The 22,325-nt window shown below is 43.5% G+C and overlaps 1 protein-coding gene across 1 annotated transcript; it reads left to right on the forward strand.

Moving 5' to 3' along the window:
* Nucleotides 1-18,016: 18,016 nt before the first annotated feature.
* Nucleotides 18,017-22,094, forward strand: kctd4 (potassium channel tetramerization domain containing 4; the record flags this gene model as incomplete). Its single annotated transcript, XM_080753621.1, has 3 exons — nt 18,017-18,109; nt 19,578-19,982; nt 21,816-22,094. The coding sequence occupies 3 exons, from the start codon at nt 18,017-18,019 to the stop codon at nt 22,092-22,094; spliced, it is 777 nt and encodes a 258-aa protein (XP_080609747.1).
* Between the last annotated feature and the right edge of the window lie 231 nt (nt 22,095-22,325).

Below are 22,325 nucleotides of genomic sequence, written 5' to 3' on the forward strand. Positions count from 1 at the left end.
TATATGGGCATACAATGGATTATTTTAGTGTGGTTCCCCTGACATCACGGTGAAGTCAGAGCATGATGTCAGAGCGGCAAACCCATGGACCTTACAAAATTGTACATGTCCGCACGAACGCATACGGACAAGCTGTGACTGTTCTGATAGTAAAATATCTGATACTATATCTGATAATACTGAATCAAGAAACACAAAAGGCTGGATAGACATTAAAATGAACCCAAACATGTTTGGAAGTGAAATATCCCTTAAGTAAATGTACTTTTTCCACCACTGAACTAACATTATCAATACCACTGTGCTCCGAATGCCTGATGCTTATTCTATTTGTCTCACTCAGAAAAAAATCCATTCATGCCACAAAACATTTTATCACCACTGAAGGCCAGATGGTTCGAAAACATTTTGTGGCAAGAATGAATAATTAAATGAAGCAAACAGGTTTTTTTCTTCAATGCGATGCTCACAGCCATCAACCTTCCATCAACGGCTCTTGGCACTTGAGGACAGGCGAGGGTCGGGGACGTTCCGTTCCAGCACTTTCAGAGACAAGAATCGTGATTTATGAACACAAAGCACTGTCTTCAACAGGAAGCAAATACCATGCAAATATTTGTCACACCGTCTGCGAAAGGGAAATCGATCGGTAAAAGAACCAGACGTCGACAATGGCCTGGGATTTCACGGCAGCACAGGCGGCTATTTCTGTGTTCTACAAAGCAATGTTAACACATCCCCACCTCCACACACAAGCCTTGCAGAATGCTTTCTGTTGAACATCCATGTTCTGACCTCTCTCTCTCTCTCCTCCCTTCTCCTCCTTGACCCATGCTGTGGAGTCTTTCTCTGCATTGTGGAGAAACGACTAAATCTTTGCTGTCGGGTAGAAGAAACCATACTCTAATTTCTTTGTGTTTTATTTTTTTATTTTTGTTGTAAATTTACAGCATGCTTTATCATACTACAGCGTAGGGGTGAAACGCTATAGTAACTGAATCGAAAAATCGATTTTAATTTGCAAGGATCTACTATATCGATATGCAAATGCACATATATCGTGCCGTTTTGGCTTTGTATCGTACCGGTATCGTTTTACAATGCAGATAATCGGTATCAAATCTTACAGTGCAAATAATTGATTGTATGGAAACTAAGTATTTGTGCCTTGTATTTAGCAATTTTAATTAAGAAGGAAAATGAAAGAGGGGTTTAATTACTTTTCTATTCCAGATACAGTAGCTACTCTTGGTCTATTGATAACTGTGTGTAATCTCTGTGTTCATGTCAAGGTGTGGGTTTGTCCATACGTGTTGAAATATAGTATCCATGTATTTGCTAGAGAATCACAGTGTTTATTTATTTATATCCATAATAATAGATTTTTCCCTTAAAAACATGCACTATTGACACGTTTCACAAAGATTAAATTTCTTTGCTGAATAGTTACTATATCGATTTTAAATCACTGAATAGTATCATATTGTAATGAATGAACCAATATCGTCCATGTATCGTATTGTTAACCATGTATCGTGATACGTATCGTATCGTTGTTCAAATATATCATTACACCCCTACTACAGCGTCACATAAAAGTATAAAAGCAGATCCACAAGCTGGAAAAGCGGCGCGAAGCACATGTTTTTTGAGCTTGTAGATCTGCTATTTTTTTAAAATCGTGAACATTTGTGCAAGTCTTTGAATATTTCTTACCCGATTCTATAAATGTCTTCTAAATCCTTCTCCTAAATCAGTGGTTCTCAAAAATGTTCATGTCAAGGACCCCCAAAATTACATGCATTTGGCCACGGACCCCCATCTCAAAATATGTTGTTCCAGGGACCACCCAGAAGCAAATATTTTAGTTACAAATGTTCGCTTTTAAAAAGATATATTCAAAGACATGCAAAAAAAAAAATCACGATTTTTCAAAAATAGCAGATCTACAAGCTCGCAGCGAGGCACTCGGTGCCGCGCTGTGAGCTTGTATATCTGCTATTTTTCAATAGTTAGAGCATTAAATAATTCTAGGCCTGAAAGGGTTAATACAAATCTTTATGATGTATCCATAATACTGGAATGTGGTTTGTGATGTGATGTTAGATTTGTTCGCTTCATGCGCGCGCGCGTGAGTGTGTGCGCCTGCCCTTGTGTATTCTGCGCTTCTCAGATTGACAGCTCTCTCTCCATCTCTGCTGTGTTTTTCTCATTATAAAATGATTACCAGAATCGACAGCCACGGTGTCCACTTCACACACTCGCACAACAAGGCGAAACGCAGCGTAGAAATGGCAGGAGGTCTGTTTCCTACTCTTACTAACTGCTTAATCAACAATGCTCATTATCTCCAAACTAGACGTTGGAAAATCTTTTGCCCTTGTTTGTCTCCCCCCCCCCCCTCTCTCTCTCTCCTGAAATTAACCGATTAAAAACAGGAAAACATCAAGTGTCATAAGATTTTTTGCGTTGGCCCTTCCAAAGCAGCAGACATACAAGCTCACAACGTGTCACTTCGTGCCACACTGCGAGAAACATTTTGAAAATATGAGAGAATGACTAATGATTCAACGGCGCTCGTTATATCCAAGCTACACTTTAGAAGATCTTCTCACTTTTGCCCTCGTTTTCTCTCCCTCCCTTTCTCAATTCAACAGGCTTCATTGGCACGAGAATAACTACGTTTACATTGCCAAAGCAGAATACAATCAATCAATATGATACAATCAAAATAAAATATGTACAATTGAAAGGGGTGAAACGGTTTCCATGTATGGAGGTTACTTAATACTATACACTAGGGATGGGACGTAGGCGTGGGGCGGTATCGACATTTTGTTACCGCGATTACCGTCTTCCCATTTACCGTCGGTATTGCGGTAATTACCGCACCCCCGTATCTATTAATAAAAGGTTCGGCGATAAGCCAAAATATTGCAATCGTCTTCCCAAAAGTCGCCTCTCCACAGCCTGACTGCCCGAGTTATACTTCCCCGTACAGCACAGCAGGTTTGGCTTTGAAAGGAGCAGATCTACAAGCTCACAACACGTCGCATCCGCGAGGCGTTCTGAGCTTTTAGATCTGCACTGTCGGCCAGTGTCGGGTTACCATAGTAACGGTAGCTACTTGGGCTTTTAAGACACAGACTGCTGTGTGAACAAACCAGAAGAGAGACGGAGACGGGTAATCAGATCGTGTACAGTGATTAAACTCACGTGCACGTCTGAAATCGCAGCGATTGAGTGCTGATATATACAGGTTTTAGTGACAAGACTTGACAGAAAAGGTTATAAAATCGGCGACGGGGCACAACGGGCGAATCGGCGCGACGCAGTGGGAAAAGTAAAAGATAGTTTCATTTTCGCTTTTAGTCCACGCGGTCCGCGCTCCGCCTGTAATCCGTATGAATAAAAATCACACCCGTGTGAACTGAGCGGTGGTTTACCCCCCCCCCCCCCCTTCCCCTCTGTGTGTGTGTGTGTGTGTGTGTGTGTGCGTGTGCGTGTGTGTGTGTGCCTGGTCTGGCCTGGCCTGAACAACAGCGCCCCTCCCTTAACATGTGTGGTCATAAAAGGTACTGCAGGCCTGCAGGCTACATACAGACACACACACACACACGCACACACACACGCATACACACACGGCCACGTATAGGAGACGGTGTAACCACCGCTCAAAAACAAAATGCCACAAGGTACTACTGCCACAACACAAGGTATGTATTAACATACTTGTGTTGTGTGGATTACAGTCAGAGAAATACGCTTCTCCGTGCTCCCTACTACGAGGCTGCTGCTGTGTCTGTGTAGACTCGAGTGACGTATGTGGCTTCCAAACCATAGACGTTCCAAACCTGTGGTACGCGGCCCAGAGCAGAGCGGCATGGAGCGCATGCGGTCCTCGCCTCTCCCCCGTTTTAAAACTCGCTTGTTTTCAATAAAAAATAGACTATTTTGACCGCGGTAAGGACCCTGACACCGCGGTAGGCCTCGGTATACCGCGGTACGGCGGTACGGCGGTTACCGCCCCCAACCCTAATGGGACGATATGAACATTTCACATCACGATTATTTTGACAAAAGAAATCGCGATTTACGATATTATCGCAATAATCAAAATCCATTATCGCGGTGCAGAACATTTGCCAAAAAATAGCTGATCTACAAGCTCACAACGCGTCGCAACGCATTGGATAGATTGAAAAAAAGACTGTATCGAGTATGTATATTATAAGTACCTTTTACCAATAGAGGGTTTAAGTGGTACCGGATATGCAGCTCGGCAAATAAAAGGTGAATTGATCCCAGTTCATGATGGAGGACGACATCACGATCAATTAAATCTCCACAATACGATAATCGCAAGTGGTTTTTTTTATCACGATAAACGATAATATCACTTATCGTCCCATCCCTACGGCACACCATGATCAGTAGTCTTTAATTAAGGTGGTTGTGGTTGTCTCTCTCTCTCTCTCTCTCTCTCTCTCTCTCTCTCTCTCTCTCTCTCTCTCTCTCTCTCTCTCTCTCTCTCTCTCTCTCTCTCTCTCTCTCTCTCTCTCTCTCTCTCTCTAAATTAACGGCTTGGCCATGAAAACACATTTCCTCCTTATACTCGCTAATGGCAAGGACTCTCCTTCCATTTGCAGGTGCTGAATAATGCATGCGCCCATCATCATCATCGTCGCTGTGGTCCTCTGAGCTTGTGGCGTAACGCGAGCCAGAGTCAGAAGGACTGCTGTGTCGCTGGCATGGCAACCACTTAAAATAGTCATGTACTGTATGTGCTGAGAGCTGGATGTCAATCATTTCGTTCTCCCTCCGACCTTCTCCTTAGTCTCAGCTAATGGCAACCGCTTTAAAACCTGTTTAGGCCTAGAATTAAAACAGCAGATCTACAAGCTCACAGTGCGGCATCGGCACCGAGTGCCGCGCTGCGAGCTTGTAGATCTGCTATTTTTTGAAAACTCTTGGAATATCTCTTTTTAAAAGATTATGTTTTCACCTCTGTCTTGTGTGTCTGTGTATAAATCTATCTATAAATTAGGGAAATCTACGTCTGTGTGTCTGCAGTGACGTCATCCAATGGGAAAGCCCTTGGGAAAACGCACGGTGACGTCATCCAATGGGAAAACCCTTGGAGAAGAGACAGAGTGACGTCATCAATCTGGTGATGACATCATCACCATCAATAAGTATGACCTGATATGGTAAAGGGTGATGTCATAATATTGAGTCATACAGTATACTAGTTAGACACCTCAGGGTGACTTGCGACCTCAGGGTGACATGCGACCGCCAATTCTTGGCCATCTGGCCAGTGATGTATATGGGACCAGTTACTCATATATGGAGACCCCTTCATGATAGTTATGTTATGTCAAAACATGCCCATATATGGACATTACCAAATATGGGCATTCCCATATATGTCCTTAATATTGATAACATACTATCCTTAATAATGTCCTTAATATTGACAATATAGGAATCTCCATATATGGGCATAAAACGAACATTATGTAATGCCAAGCTGGGCCTTGGTGAGTTCACTTCCTGTCATTACCAAATATGAGCATTCCCATATATGTCCTTAATATTGATAACATAATATCCTTAATAATGTCCTTAATATTGACAATATAGGAATCTCCATATATGGGCATAAAACGTACGTTAATTAGTAATGCCAAGCAGGGTCTTGGTGAGTTAGGGCCTTGGTTTGATGCCTGTGGATCTCCATATATAGGCATAAGGGGGTACCCTAACATTCTCATTTTTGGCCTGGGATTTATGATATCAGAAATCTCCATGTATGGGCATAAAAGTTTTTTTTTCTTTTTCTGGGAATGACCATATACAGTATGGACTTTTATACCCTGAGAAATCTTGTAGCTTGTCTGACTGTCAGTACAGGAAGTGATGTCACGTGACATCCTTTTTATGCCCATATATGAGTCATTCTGTACCACATCACTGTGACTCACTGACATCAGGTGACATCACTTCCTGTACGTACAGTCAGACAATACTGACAGTCAGACAAGCTACGAGGGTTAGGGTCGCAATAAGGGCCATGAGAGGGCCATCTATGCCCGGGGCATAGATGGGCATATGTCTGATAAGCTTGAGGATTGGTGGATTGATGAGCTTCACGTGACACTCTGACCAGGCTATAAGTGGGCCAATTTCCATGATTGGTCAGGTTTCACTTCACTTTGAAACGGGTGAAGTGGGCACAGACCTCTAGTAGGCCTATTGAAATCAACATTTGGCACCAATAACCGACTTAACCTAGTTTATGCAGATTAATCGAATGATCGTGAAGCAAGGATTTTATTTTGTTCTTCTATATCAGTGGTTCTCAACCTTTTCAGGCCGCGACCCCCAAAATAATCATATTTTAACTGGGGAACCCCCCCCCCCCCCCTCCCTGACGAGCACTAAGAGTTGAGGCATTACATTTTGTATAACACCGTTCTATTGTGAAAATAGCAGATCTACATGCTAGATTGGCTATTTTCATAATTTCTGCCTCTAATATTTGCAAATTTGGCCAATGTTTAATTTGTCATTTCAGAGGTATTAAAAAGTCCTTAAATTGTCACTTTAGAAATGTGCAGATACCCTCTATACTCTTAAACTTTATGTTGGTTTGTTTACTGTTGAGAAAACAATGTTTCACGCAAAGTTAATCATCTGGGGACCCCCAAAATAAATTGGGGACCCCGGCCCCCAGGTTGAGAACCAATGTTCTAATGAACAAATCCATATGGGCGGAGCTGGAGGTTACATGGACCTCTATACAGCACACCACCACAATTGCCCAAATTCCATCCATAGGGGACACTACGTACAAATGTAAAATGTTGCACCGTTATGTCATATATAAATTAAATTATCCTCAGGTCCTGGCAGCTGCAACGCACCACTTACACAGCCCTGGCAGGGCAACCCAGCCTGGCAGAGATATGCAACTGGCAGATTTCTAATTGGGGCATATGGGTGGTTAGAGGGGCGCCAAGTCAACCCACATTAGAATGCTGATGGCTTGGCTAAATGACAGGTCTAGCCATGTTGGGAATTAAATCGATTCCTTTAATGAGAATGATTTGAATAATATTTGGAGATCATATCAGCGATTTGGCCCCATTTCCCATCCATTTCTCTCTTCAGTCACAATCATATTGACATGAAACTATCAATGCCCTTTCTGATTTTATTCCCCAACGGAAGGACAACACAATACAATGCATGAAAGGCAACATCGGGTGAACCATTCATAATTATATGATATCCCATTTTTGGGTTTCCAACAGTAATTGTTTGAAGGTCTATGAACTGCATTTAGCATCTGCTCTGGCCATGATTTGTTTCAATGAAAAAAAACTGCTTTAGTGCGAGTCGTTCAGAGATCCAATCTTCAGCCTTTCCGATTGTCTCACAGACGATCACTTTTAAACATGTTTGAAATTCATCTGAAAGATCACTACTGTCAGAGGGAACGTGGTGAATCAGACGACTTCTGACATTACCACCGGTCAGAACAACCTGTCAGAACAACCTGTTCTGACATTACAACCGGTCACCGGTCAGAACACCCTGTTCTGACATTATGAGCGGTCAGAAGAAACTGTTCTGGGCGCATTGGACTGTCTGCATGCATCTTCCCAGACACATCAAGAAACCGTTTGCCCGTCGCCATGGGAGGTTTAACCACTTAAATCACAGCATCCGTAAAAGCTTTAGAAGAATATAGCAGATCGACAAGCAAACAATAATCAACTCCATAGAAAGAAATGATCTAACAACACCCCAATTCCCTTTACACTCAGGGAAATTGGAACCAGATAAAGATGCAAAATGGTAGTCCTTGTTGCCACAAATGTACTGCATTGCTTTGTCTAGCTTTTTTCTGTTTACTGCAGACCTCCCATGCTTTCTCTCTCTCTCTCTCCTTTCCTATCCATGTATTTCCCCTCAAGGCCACAACACATACAATGCATGTATCCTCCCTATACTGATCTGCTTGCTACTGGCAAATAAACACCTTTTTCAAAGTGCTACTCTCTCTGTGTGTGTGTGTGTGTGTGTGTGTGTGTGTGTGTGTGTGTGTGTGTGTGTGTGTGTGTGTGTGTGAGCGTGCGTGCGTTCGTGCGTGCGTGCGTGCGTGCGTGCGTGGGGTAGAAGGAGGAGGTAACCAGGTGTAATGGCTATTTTGTTGGTTCCAAACAAGCCTTCAAAACCCACTGATGCACCTTTTAGGCTGTACGCAGGTAAAGAAGCCACAGTGCCAGAGAGGAATGCCATGCCTGAAAATAAGTAAAAGTAAAATATCGTCGTTGTCGGATGGGAACCTTGTATGTCCAAAACCGTTCGTTTTGTATTTATCATCTAAAAAATATACTAAACTAGTGAAAACAGCCGATCTACAAGCACACAACGCCTCGCGATGTGCTTGTAGATCGGCTGTTTTCACTACTTTTGTGCGACGGCCTTGTATGATGAAGCAGGGCTTTACTTTGCGAAAAAAACATAAAAATGTGAAACTTGGAGATACGACGTTTCTGCCCGACAGTGACGATATGCAAAACAAAAATGTACTTCAACTGTGTGGTCGACGATGTGTTTGTTACCTGCGTCTCAAGGTGCAGCCGTGGGTTTGGAAGGCTTGTTTGGAGCAGACGAAACAGCCATTACACCACCAGGGACCAGTAAGAGGTGAGTGGTGGGAGGCTGGGGGTGGGCGGTGCTTGGATGTTTACCGAGCGGAGGAAGGAGAGACGGAGGGATGGAGGGATGGAAGGATGGAGGGCAGAGGAGGATGAGGGGGCGGAAGAAAGACCTCTTCACCCCGAGATCATCTCTCTCTAGCTATCTCTCTCTCTCCTGTTTGCATCCACTTCTCTCTCTCTCTCTCTGTCTGCCTCAGTGGTGGAAAAAGTACTCAAATGTTTTACTTAAGTAAAAGTATCAATACTGCAATGTGGAAATACTCTGTTACAAGTAAATGTCCAGAATTAAGTGTTCTTGAGTAAAAGTACAAACGTATTGGCATCAAAATTTACTTAACGTACCAAAAGTAAATGTACAAAATGTTTGAAAATAGCAGATATACAAGCTCACAACGTATTGTGATGCGCAATGAGCTTGTAGATCGGCTATTTTCAAATAGCTACGGTATAAAAAAGTGGTTTCATTATGTTTTATAATATTGTATATCTGCAAAGTAACTAGTAACTAAAGTTTTCAAATAAATGTAGTGGAGTAAAAGTACAATATTTGCCTCTGAGATATAGTGGAGTAGAAGTAAAAGTACTGAAAACTGGAAATACTCAAGTAAAGTACAAATGCCTCAAAACTGTACTTAAGTAAATGTACTTGTTCTGCCTCACTCATTTCATTCTATGTAACATACTTTTACAAACATCCTCATTTGCTCTCCACACCTGTTATGTAACGAAGTCAAGACCGCAAAACCGAAATGGAATAACTCATTATTATTCCTTTTGCAAAGAGCCGATGGAATAAAGGATTTTGAGTTCCTTGACGTTGTGTAACTATGCAATCACTATAGAGCATCGCAGTTGAAGCCCCACCCCGTCTTCACTATGGTGTCGGAAGCGTTTTCCCCATTCATTTCTTCCATAGACATTTCATAACGTTTTTAAGCCTCGGACAAAGCCACCTCGGCTGGAGAGGAATCTTGACAATATTCTTTTTTTTTTAATGCAACAATTAATTAGAAAGCTGACATTTTACAACCACCAGCCTAGTTAACTCATTGAATGCCATTTCAAGATGGCCCCCAAGTACCAGACTGCCACTATCCTAGATTTCTAGTGCACGGATCAATTTTTAGTGCACGGATCGTGCACGCCCATGCACCATATATGCATCATATGTGTAGTACTTTTTAACAGCTTTCAAACAAAAAAATCCCCTTGGAAATCCGTTCAGGCATTCATGAGTTACAAGCCTTCAAAGTCAGACAAAACAGCCATTTTTGACATTTTGAAAGATGTGTTTGTTTGTTATGGGGCTACACACCCGCAGCAAGCGTCTGTTTACCTGGTTACCATGGTAACCCTTAACTCGTCTGTGAACGAGTTGAAGAAAGCCTGGCAAGTGAGGTGTTTATGACACCACATCAAAATATGAATATAGGATAACAACCTTTATTTTGTTGTTCTTCTTTAGAACCATTTTCTTTCACATCAGGATGTAAAGATCATTAGACTCAGATCAATAACCCACCTTCCACCATCTCCCAGACTCCCTCGCCAGTCAGAGATATCAGTTTGAATTAATGTAGAATTATGTGCATGACGTCATTTCATTTGTATCTACAGTAGATGTGATGAGACTTTTGATGAAACATTTGTTTGAATATTTAATTTTAAAAGTAAAAACTATCTTACGCGTATGCCAGTGATCACCAGCTCCTGTGCCACTGTTGGTACCCGTGCCTAAGGTTGCCTAACCCTGCACTACAGCCTTAACGTGTACACAGAACCATCCCGGAATAATGAAATAACCATTTCATTTAGTGATTGGTTCTTCATGTTCCTCATTATGGTACATTATGAGAACATTTTAATGTCAAGTTCAGTCAGATAACTCACGATTTTTTATTATTAATGAGTAATAAAAGTGTGTATATGTCACGTTTATCTTGGTGGTCTGGCTCTACTACTTAGGAGTAGGGAGATATATAGATATAAACAATTTGGTGGAAATGTAGGCAGCGGTTGATGAAGTATACTACTGTACACAGCGTTTAAGTGGTTAAGGGTTTTAAAGAACCTGGATATCACTCTGAAGAACCAGTTTTGGTACCTTTATTGATACGGCTGTACAGTGTGTGCTCATGCTGTTTTGAGCAATAGTCTGATTATATCAACTAGTTGTGAGTGTGTGTGTGTGTGTGTGTGTGTGTGTGTGTGTGCGTGCGCGTGTGTGTGTGTGTGTGTGTGTGTGTGTGTGTGTGTGTGTGTGTGTGTGTGTGTGTGTGTGTGTGTGTGTGTGTGTGTGTGTGTGTGTGTCTGTCTGTGTGCAGCCTGTGAGTCAAATTCACAAGCTCAGGGTTTCCTGCAGCACTTTACAGGCCAGGCGCCCCGCCTGGCCAGAAAACCCCCCCGCCCCCCCAAGGGTATAAAAAAAAAAAAAAGAAAAAAAATTTTTTTTTTTTTTTTTTTCAAAATAATTTTTTTTTCAAAAAAACTTTTTGGACCTCCAACAATGTACTAGGCATGATCGCGATCGCGAAATTGCATGTTTAACCCCCATACCAACCCTATCTTTCAAACATGGCAGCCATGTTTGTTTACATTTGAAGAAAACATAAGGGCTGGTATCTCCTGAATGCCTGAACGGATTTCCAAGCGAATTTTTTTGTTTGAAAGCTGTGAAAAGCGTGTACATGCATAGTGCATCATCTGTGCACGAATTCGTACACCAGCGTGCACACTATTTTTTTAACCCTTTGGTGGCGAACCGGCAATATAAGTTATTCAATGTTGAATAAATGTGGATGATAGCATGTAGTTGTGTTTTCCGTCATTATGGGCACATTCATGTGTTTTTTATAGGGCAAAAATAAGAATTAATATTAAAAATTAAGTGAATTAATTACTCAAATTAATTAATTAATTATCAAAAAATTTCGTGAGATCCCCCCCTGGTCAAGACTTTTTCCTGCAGGAAACCCTGCTACATGTGTAGGTACGGCGTGCATACTGTAATACACGGCTGGAAAGCTCCAATGATCATTGTTAATTATCAGCTACATCAGACACCCACGTGTCATCTCATCTTTCTGTCATATTATGAATCATGACGTTCTTTCGCCAGAAATGAGCCTGTTCAATATAGAGCGTAAGTGCATTCATAATGGAGACCTTTTGCTGTTCACGAGGCAATACAGTGTGAACTATTCACCCGATGACAATACATGTTTTGGGACTGCTTGTGATTATGAAAGAGACATGGAGCTATGGGGGCGTTCATAAAATAAGTTTGACGTGCTTCAAACAAAGTCTCTTTAACTTTGGATGAATTCAAACCTGATTCTGGGGGGGAAATGCCAGACTGACAGCATGCAGGCGTCACAAACGTACATTAAAAAGGTATTAGGCTATACTTACATATACACACGTATATTAAACCAGAGCTTCTCAACCTTTTCAGGCAGCGACCCCCCAAAATAATCATATTTTAACTGGGGACCTATACTAAACTAGTGAAAACAGCAGATCTACAGATCTCGGCTGTTTTCACTAGTTTTGTGCAACAGTCTTGTATGATGAAGCAGGGCTTTGCTTTACCAAAAGACGTACACATTTGAAACTTGGAGATACGAGGTTTCTGCCCGACAGTGACGGTATTTTAGTGATTATGTTGCGAGGAAAACATTGAGATAATAGCCATTTGGTTAGAACTGACTGAAAATAACTTTGTACTATAAGTTTAAAATGATACTAAATAAATTCCAAGTCCAAAATAAATTGCAAATATTATCAAATTATCTCGCGGCACCCTGGACTGCAGTCACGGCACCCCAGGCCCAGGGTGCCCCGTCACCCACTTTAAAAAACCTTGATGTACTGTATTGTAACACTGAAGATAAAGTGTAAATATAGTGTACTTTGTGGCATTCAGGAACTTCACATTTGATACACATTTGGTTTAGCTAATGGACCTTGATGCAGAGACAATGAAAGGTTAGCTAGATAGTATTTCCATAACTAACTAGTCCAATTGTCCAGGTCGTACATTGCAATATTAAGTGACAAGACAATGTTTTAGACAAATGCATGTCGATTATACACTTGTCATTACTAAGTCCCTCCATGCTAGTTTCAACAAGTTACAGTGTAAGTAAGGACCCGTGCTGGACCCACCTTTTCCCGTCTTTTCCTCAATCAACGCCCTACTTGATCATCCTAGATCAGCGGCACACACAAGCTCCAAAGTAGCAGATCTACAAGCTCAAAACGCGACACGAAGCGACGCATTTTTTTATTTGATTCTTGAAAAGTAACTGCTATGGAATGATGAGGTTTCCACCCGGCAGAGACCATAGAATCGTTCACACACACGTGTGTCACTATCGACCAATGCTCACAGCGTCTCACTCTCTCCTATAGTGACAAATGCTCACTGTGTCTCACTCTCTCATGCGGTGACAAATGCTGCCAGCGTCCAGGCAGTTTGTCAGTGTCAGCCTCAAGAGCCAGTACTGTTCAATTATACATACTGACTGATGTTGGTTCCTCCTAGGTGTAAATAACGCGTCCACGCTTTCCCCAATGACCCTAAGCGCGACAGTGGGGGCGCGGGGGGCTGCAAGGGAAAGGAGCGTTTGTTTTCGGTGATGATGAGGGAGGCGCGCCGTCTCAGGCGACCATGAGCCACGTGAGACACCAGCGAGCGAGTGGTAGCGAGCGAGTCGCCGTGTCGAGCGTTGCGACGGTCGCATAAGCCGATTCAGCATTGTTACCGAGTTATGTGCCGTTATGGACAGAATAGTGATCCCCCCGACTTTTGGCACCTCCGCGCGGTCCAAGTGAACGCAGCGATGCGCTCCCTACCTCCTTGCCCACCGCTGGCCCCAACGTTGAAACGCCAGGTCGCCCTACAGACAGGCCTGCTCTGTCTGGATATACCTGAGTCACAACAGTATGGCCACCTTGCAAACCACAAGAGATTATTTCAGTGTTCATTGTATTCCAAATGGTCTCCATGTCAGTGTTGTTGCTCATCACAGACCTGGGATAGAAAGGTCCTGGTAGGAGATACAACCATCAGTACTAGAGGTCTTGGTAGGAGATAAAACCATCAGTACTAGAGGTCCTGCTAGGAGATAAAACCATCAGTACTAGAGGTCCTGGTAGGAGATAAAACCAGCAGTACTAGAGGTCCTGGTAGGAGATAAAACCATCAGTATTAGTGGTCCTGGTAGGAGATAAAACCATCAGTACTAGTGGTCCTGGTAGGAGATAAAACCATCAGTACTAGTGGTCCTGGGAGGAACTGGAGTACCATAACATTAAAGCTGATACATTATATTCGAGAGGTTCTCTTTACTGACTGGATGAAAATGGATTTTGTTTTCTAAAGAGCTGGAATAATGGGGAGTAGAGATCCTGTGAGCAAATACTTTCAGACTATTTCAGACTATCAGAATATGGAGCTTTTCATCAGTCCCAACTATTTGGCTTGACGCCATGCAGAGACCGTTCTATACGAGGCACAGCACATGTCATCATACAGTAGCCTTTACAGTTATGCTCGCGGAAAGCAACACTCTCCACCCAGCTTTACCAGATGGTTTAAAGAGACTAGGTATTTATTGAAACTATAGAGAAAACCACATTTACACTTAAAGGTTCCGCTCAAAGAGGTTTGGAGCCACTTCCTTGAATATTACGAGAGCTTACAGGTGCCACTTAACGAGAAGAGCTAAGTGGAAGACAGCAGGCTTCCCCTTCCCTCCCCTCTTCTTTTCCTTTTTCCTGCTTTTTCTTTACAATCTTACTAAGACCTCTATCTCCTTCGTTCCTCTATTTTCTTTAATAATAATAGTAGTATATAAAAAACATGTGATATACATTTTTTTTCATTTTACAAGTCTTATTACCGATTTATATGTTCAGAACAAAACAATAAAAAAAATGTTTTTGGAGTTTAAAAATAGCCTATAATACTTTCGTATTTTTTACAAAAACAAATCACTGAAGCTCTATCTGCTCATTGCAATGTGCACACACTCACTACTATCACACTTATATTAACACTCACACATCCATGCCCATGCCCATGCAGACAAAGACGCTTTTTGTCTTTTGATGACAGAGCTCACTGCCAGGCAGCTGCTCGTTACCTCGGCGAGAGGGGGAACAGGACATTTACATAAATACAATTGCCATTACCGTCATTTACATAAACGCCCGGCCATTATGCCCACTTGTTGCTGTCCTCTTGTCATATCCACACAGTTTACTCAGCTCCGACGAGTGCACAGAAGGTCGGGTCCATTTGGTTCCCTTCCGTCGGAGCTGAAATTGTACCGCGCCGAAAGATGAGACGCGACGCGGTGCCAACAAACCAGAGAGAGGGACACACGATACCACCACATTGGAATGGGCATTCCTGAAAATGCTGCCATTCTGATACACCAGATATTCCTATACAGTAGACAGGTGGTGTTTTCGCAGCATAGGTTGAGCTGTTGAAAGATGGGGGATTTCACACTGCCAGCCAGCGAGCCAAGACACTTTCACACCAACCTACATGTACAGTACAGTACAGTACAACAGCCCCCTCTCCCATCTGGAGACTGGGGGCTGCTCCGTCGCCATGTGTGCGCGAGTGCGTGCCTGTGTGTGTCTGCGCGCGTGCATCTAAGAGTTAACACTTCCTGTGCCTAACGGCCGGGCTACACCAGAAAACGCGAGCGTATGCGTGCGCTGTCTGTGCGTGTGCGAAAAGCCCCTGGCTACACCAAGGATGGAGTATATGTGCGGGAGACCATGGGAGTTTGTGTACAAAACGCATACGCGCACTCACAAAATAGAACCCATCCTATTTTTAGGGAATGCGTATCCGTGGTTCGCGATATCCGTGCGCCTGGTGTAGCCGGCTGAATTGATGTATATATATTAGATCTTTCCAAACACCCTCCGCACGCCCTGCATACACGCACACGCCCCGCATACAGTACGCACTGACACGGGTAAAAAGCCTTGGTGTAGCCCGGCCGTAACACGTCCAGGAACAAGATAAGGGGGCAGGGGTGCTGTGCCAGGTCAGGGTTATCCTGTCCACAGAGAAGTTAACTGTTGCCATGGTTACCAGCGAAAACACTACATATCCCATCATGCAACTCGGCCGCCAGCATCATGGAGCGTCTATTCTCCATAGGCTCCGGTTCATTGCTGACGCAAAGAATCGGCTTTATCTCGGAATCTGCTTCCACAAATGAAGAGAAGGCCGAGAGCCGCTCTTTTTCACGTAGACAATGGGCCGTGACGGTCGGCCGCGATTAGGATTTTAGTTTCGCGACCGAATGAAAACAAACGGACGTCCATTTTAAAATCGTCAATTTATACAACTAGCACACGCACGTGGCTTCCGGGGCTCTTCAAAATAAAGTGAATGACGGCTCTCTACAGCACATGGAATTACCAAAACAATGACAGACCATGGGCCAAAGCAATATAACTATAAAATTCTAGTTTCTAATTCAAGTGGATGACCACAACTATAATGACAGTGGTGGACGACTATGGTTAGAACCAATAATTGGACATGAGCTTTTGAGCTTTCTTGTGTCCATGCTTTTAGTAAGTAAGCAGTAAGCATGCATCCATCTTTACTTTTACATAGATGCCATTTGTAAAATTCACATTTCACATCATTCAATCATTTCCTTTGGATTAATCTCTCAAGATATACTCCTCACCACCTACAAGGCACTTCACAACCTGGCTCCCCCCTAACTCTCCCACCACTTTAACAGATGTCCTCAAGGAGGCTGGCCTCCTTGAGGTCCACAAGACCAAGCTTGGAACCTGGGGCGATAGGGCCTTCTCTGTGGCCGGAACGATCTCCCCAAACCATAGACTGTATAAAAGATATGGACAAAGCGAAGCCATTGGTTTCTATGCAGCGCAAATGACACAATATGGGTCCTTGGCATGGGTGCCATCATAGATTGAAATGCAAACGGGGGAGGCTATTGGCTGCCAACGGTCAGGTGCAACCGCAGGGATACATGGGAGAATGTGGTCGGAGCCTCCCGAAATACAGCACACGAAGAAGAACACAGCCGGCTGGTATCAGTTTAGTTGGTCACGCCCCCCGCGACTTTATCATCAATTTTAACATAAATGGGACCCTATTTTCACAAAACGCATATCATCGTGATTGAAAGGCAATTTTTAACTAGCGATAGGAGCCATAAAGTATTCATGAAAATGTTAATTAAGGTTAGAACACGAAAGGGGAAAATGAATGGGATCCAAAGGAGAACAATTCTTTTTGCAACCGGCCAGGGGGAAAACAGCGCAACTAGCGGCCAATCATAGGAAGTTTTAGTTCCGCCCCTGCCCCAAACCCATCAGAGATGCCCCCTCCCGGGGCGCCTGCTGGCCTACTGGCTCATACCACTTAGGCATTGCCATATAGGCATGGATGCCTGGTGGTGTCGCCGGTTCGGTTCCCGATCCAGACGACCTTTGCCGCGCGTCGCTCCCCATAAATTCCAGGTATTATTATTATTATCAAGAAAGATTCTGCCAACAGCATCCACTGCCCTGAACATGTACTGTTGTTGTTAGTAGGAAAAAAGGGGAATGAGCCAAACCCAGTTTCTGTTTCTACACCAAAAAGGAGGTGGAAGGAAGGAAATAGTATTTTTGCCTTTAGACAGACAGCTTACAGTACAGCTGTGGCAACGTTCGGTTGCAGGTCATTCATTGTTCTTTAGTCAGAGCCTCTTCAGCAATACAGTAAGAAAATCACAAATACCGATAGATACCGCCACACATGGACTCAAACGCTGTAGCTCACTTCAAGGGCAATTAGGGAGAGGGATAGAGCGAGCGAGAGAAAAAGAATGAGAGACAAACAGAGAGAATAAGTATAATAGGCTAGAACCTAGTGTACACTGTTGCTTTCTAAGCTTATTCCCTCTCTCTCCACCTCCTCTGTGACGAAGGGTGCCCATCCCCTTCTGAGAGAGAGAGAGAGAGAGAGAGAGAGAGAGAGAGAGAGAGAGATAGTTTTTTTCTCTCTCAGTTGGCTGTGGACTCTTGGTGAAGACGCTTCTCTTCTCCCCTGCTCTCACACTGGCTGGGCGACAGACAGTCTGACAACCAACGCCACACAGCGCTCACAGAGAGACACATATTGTACTGGAGAGTTCCTTTTTTATTCTGTTTTCTTTCTTTGCGCACAAACGCGGAGCAACTTTGAGTTTGCAGGGGCTGAGGCGGTGGCAGGCGAGCGGAGCATGGAATGGAACCTCACCAGCATGGAGAGTGAACTGAGACAGATCAACCCGGACCTGCTGCAGCCCAGCAAGAGCTTCAAGAAGATCTCGCAGGTAAAGAAAGGGCTGCAAATAGGGATGCTCCGATCGATCGGTGGCCGATTTAAATTAGCCGGTTTATTCAATTAATGACGCGATCGGTGATCGGCCGTCACCGATCCGGAAAGCCGTTCTTTTCTAATAAGCTTTTTTGATGCACTTTTACTTTTCTGGACTTTTACTAGTAACAGAGAGTATACACCACTGGGCAGGCCTAATATTATTAATCCATTTTGGTTATGTGCAATAATGCAACTGCAGACATCCTTTTGTTAGGTATATTAGTTTAAGTATTTTTGAATTCCTGTTTCTATAATTTGCAATAATTCAACTGTATGGCATGCTAATGTTTTGTATTTGACATTGTATTTTATTACTACATAATAGTTAATAATTCTAATAAAAAAACATAATAACTGATCTCAATACATAATTAATCAATAATCATCTATAACAGAAGTTAAATATTTTCCTTTGAAAATAAATCGGTATCGGCAGATCATGAAAAAATAAATCGGTGATCGGAATCGTTCTCCAAAAACGTGATCGAAGCATCCCTAGCTGCAAGCCATCCACGACGTTCTCTTTTGCATTTAATCCAGGGGTCTTCAACGTTTTCAGACCAAGGACCCCTTAGCTGAGAAAGAGATGTTTTAGGGACCCCCACTACATATTGTATAGAATTGTGTTGCAGATTAAACATTTTCATAGATTTCTCAAACCGCTTAGACTTGTTTGATAGCACTCCCTCTTAGATCATGTTGGAGTAATGTGTGTTTTCAGACATTTAACCACTTGAACCGTCAAAAACTTTAGTCTGCTCTGCTGTTCCCTCTACAAATCTCTTTGCCAAAAATAGCCGATCTACAAGCTTACAGTACAGGGATGCTAGGGTTCAAATGGTTAATGTAAAAAACATGATCCTATCACACAAAGATTTGGCGACCCCCCTGTAGTAACTCTGAGGACCCCCGGCCTAGGGGTCCTGGACCCACTGTTGTAGACACCTGATTGAATAAATTTTTTCCTCTCTTTTTTATATCAACGGAATGATGAACCACTTGAGCACTATTTTGTACTTTGTCGCACAACAGTGTTGTGCAAAAATTGTGTGTGACACGTCGTACTTTGAGCTTGTAGATCTGCCATTTTCACTATTCATGGACATTTTTCTTAAACATCATCTATAATTACATGCCCAAAATAGGGATCGGTTATTAAGCGATTATTTTATGAAATGATTGATAGTTTTTTTTTATATATAATCTTTTATATATATATATATATATATATATATATATATATATAATCTATTCACTCAATCAGTTCAACTACTGTAACTGTTGCTCCTCCTTAGGCACGTGCACACATAGACATCAAAGGGGGCTATTTTCGATATTTTCACCAAAGGGCCCTTTTAGAAATGTCAGCCCCTGCCTCTCTCACATTCTCTGCACGTCCCTGCTCCTCCTCCTCTGTGCAGGGAACCGTCACGCTCAACGTGGGCGGCTTCCTGTACGCGGCGCACCGCAGTACCCTGCTCAAACACCAGGGGTCTTACCTGGAGGAGCTGGCCAGCGGGAAGAGGGCCGTGCAGCACACGGACGCCATGGGCAACGCCTTCATCGACCGCGACGGCCCCGCCTTCCGCCACGTGCTCAACTACCTGCGCGTGGGCGAGCTGCAGCTGCCCGACGACTTCCGCGAGGCGGCGCTGCTGCGGCGCGAGGCCGACTTCTACCGCCTGGGGCCGCTGGCCGACGCCGTGGCCGAGTGGGCGGCGCAGCGGGCCGCCCGCCGAGACCCCGCCTTCCTGGAGATGACAGACAGCCACGAGCGCTCGCAGGGCCTCAAGGTGTACTGCAGCGACCCCACCTTCATCAACAAGGTACGGAGAATGATCGGGTGCCTGAGTTAGAGGACAACTCCGCCCTAAATCACTTCTAGGCTCATTTTCCTACTTATATTGATCCAAAATGACTGTCCATGGGGTCTATTAGGCAGAAATGCTCCTGTTGTCCAGTTGCCCCAGAACCCAGCAGCTCTCATAGCATAGAGTGGAGCCTATAAGCCTATCGCTTTTACACTATTTGTTGTGGTCAAATGTGTTTTTATTTTTCATGAATGTGGTACTAGTTGTCATTACAAACACATCCATGTCATCGCTGTCCCCCACAAGCCACCACACTCTGCTAAACAGATGTTATGCTTTTATGTGTTTTGACAAGTCCCGGAAAAGATATGCCCTTTGATTGGCACTTGTGCCAAATGCTCACCCCAAAACATAATTTATGAGATTGTGGTGGCTTGTGTGGGACATACACGGCATGGATGTGTTTGTAATGACAATTAATCGCGATTAAAATGGCTCATTTTAAGTCTGCCGAAGTCATTCAAAATTAGTGGCTAATGATCAGTGGCGTCCCTGAAAATCGCGCCCCCCTGCAAGGATGGGGCGGGGGCCCTTTTGCAAATGATGATGGAGTTCTATCCGCCTGTCATTCAATGTTATATGAGATACATAAAGGTTTCCTGTGTAAATAAGGCGAAACGCTTCCTAGGATCTCCTTTTAGTTGATCTTGTACCAGTGAACTGTACTGTCATGAAACTACTTTTTCCTATGCAAACTTCTAATAAAGTCTTCAATCAATCAATCAATCAATCAATCGATCTCTCTGGAAGAAGTTGCACATGAACTCTGCATCCGCACTGAGCCGCTCCAACAAGACCACTCTGACAAGCTAAATGCTGGGTGCAGTAAATGTATTTGTCTGCAAACAGCCCAATGAGCCCATAATATTAACAGCTACATGTTTATTTTATTTGTAGGCTATTTATTTATAAAAAAAAAAAAAAAAAAAGGAATTCTTAAAAGATATTTTTTACTGTTTGCTCAGTCTCGTTTTTGCGGTGGTCAGAACAAGAAGGCACAACGTTTTTTACAGTGTAGGCTACTTTGTGCTTCCTTGTGGTCGTAGCTGCTGCTGCACTTCTATCAACGGATTTACACGTTTCTTTCTTGCACACGTTGCACAAGTGATTTATAGGGGAGCATTTAACAACACGGAGCAATTTAAACATGCAGCTTGTTTTGTGACGGCAATGATCACGACAGTCAGAACTTGGTAGGACGCGGCTTGAAAACCCGTTTTAGGGCACTCTAGCTCGGAGACAGAACGGAAAGACATGTCTGTCCATGCAGTGAGCTTGAGTAATAACAACTGAATATAGTTAAAGCTGACATCTCATTATCAAAACTAGCACAGCACACATGTGCAGCCAAAGACAGTGTGACATTAACATGAACATTGTTGTGAAATATACAGCCAGAATTTAGAACGCCTCTGCCTAGACAACATGTTGGCTGCATATAACAAAACAAGGCAGCGTGTCCTGTGTGTGATGTCATCGCGCATGCAGCTCCCAGACCCAACTTTGATCCGCGATTAAATATTTTTTTTACCGCCGACAAGAGTCTCGCGTTAACGCAGCACGTTAACGCCGTTAACGGCCCAGGTATACTTTTAACTGATTGTTACTTGTTTTATGACGAGATACAGTGAGACACTTTGAGGCGCCGACTGTAATGGACTTTCGTTGTTTTTAGCTATACGTTTACCTCCATTTAACGCTCTGTAACTGCTGTGCCGCCTCTGGGCAACTGATTTTCACCTGCGGGATATTTAAGGTTATCCATCTATGTACGTATCCATCTAAAAGGTCAAGGGGCGCCTGGTGCAGATCTCCAAGAGCCGTCTGGACGGCTTCCCCGAGGAGTTCGAGGTGTCGTCCAACGTCATCCAGTTCCGCCATTTCATCAAGTCGGAGCCGGGCTCGCGGCTGGTGCTGAAGGAAGACAGCACCTTCCTGTGCACGCTGGACTGCCTCAAGCTGGAGACCGTCATGTTGGCGCTACGGGACGGGTTCCAGCTCATAACCAGCCTCGACAGCAGCAAAGGCTCAGTCACGGCCGCAGAGGCCCTGCACTTTGTCAAGTAGTTGTAGGATAGTAGGCCATAAATTATAACTAATGTAGAACACTTTTATTTTGAAGATGTTTTCTCTCTACATTAAGAGTTATAACGAGGAGCTGGGAAGGACCGCTGGTTGAGGCCGTTTGGTCCTCACTGCTCCAAGCATGCACAAATGCAATATATAAGGTGCTCACCGCATTGCCTAAACTGTTCCCTATCGAACCGGCAATTCCTCGGGATGTGTCAGTCCATATTT

This window comes from Nannobrachium achirus, assembly GCF_963921795.1.
Source record: "Nannobrachium achirus genome assembly, chromosome: 22".
Lineage (NCBI taxonomy): Eukaryota > Metazoa > Chordata > Actinopteri > Myctophiformes > Myctophidae > Nannobrachium > Nannobrachium achirus.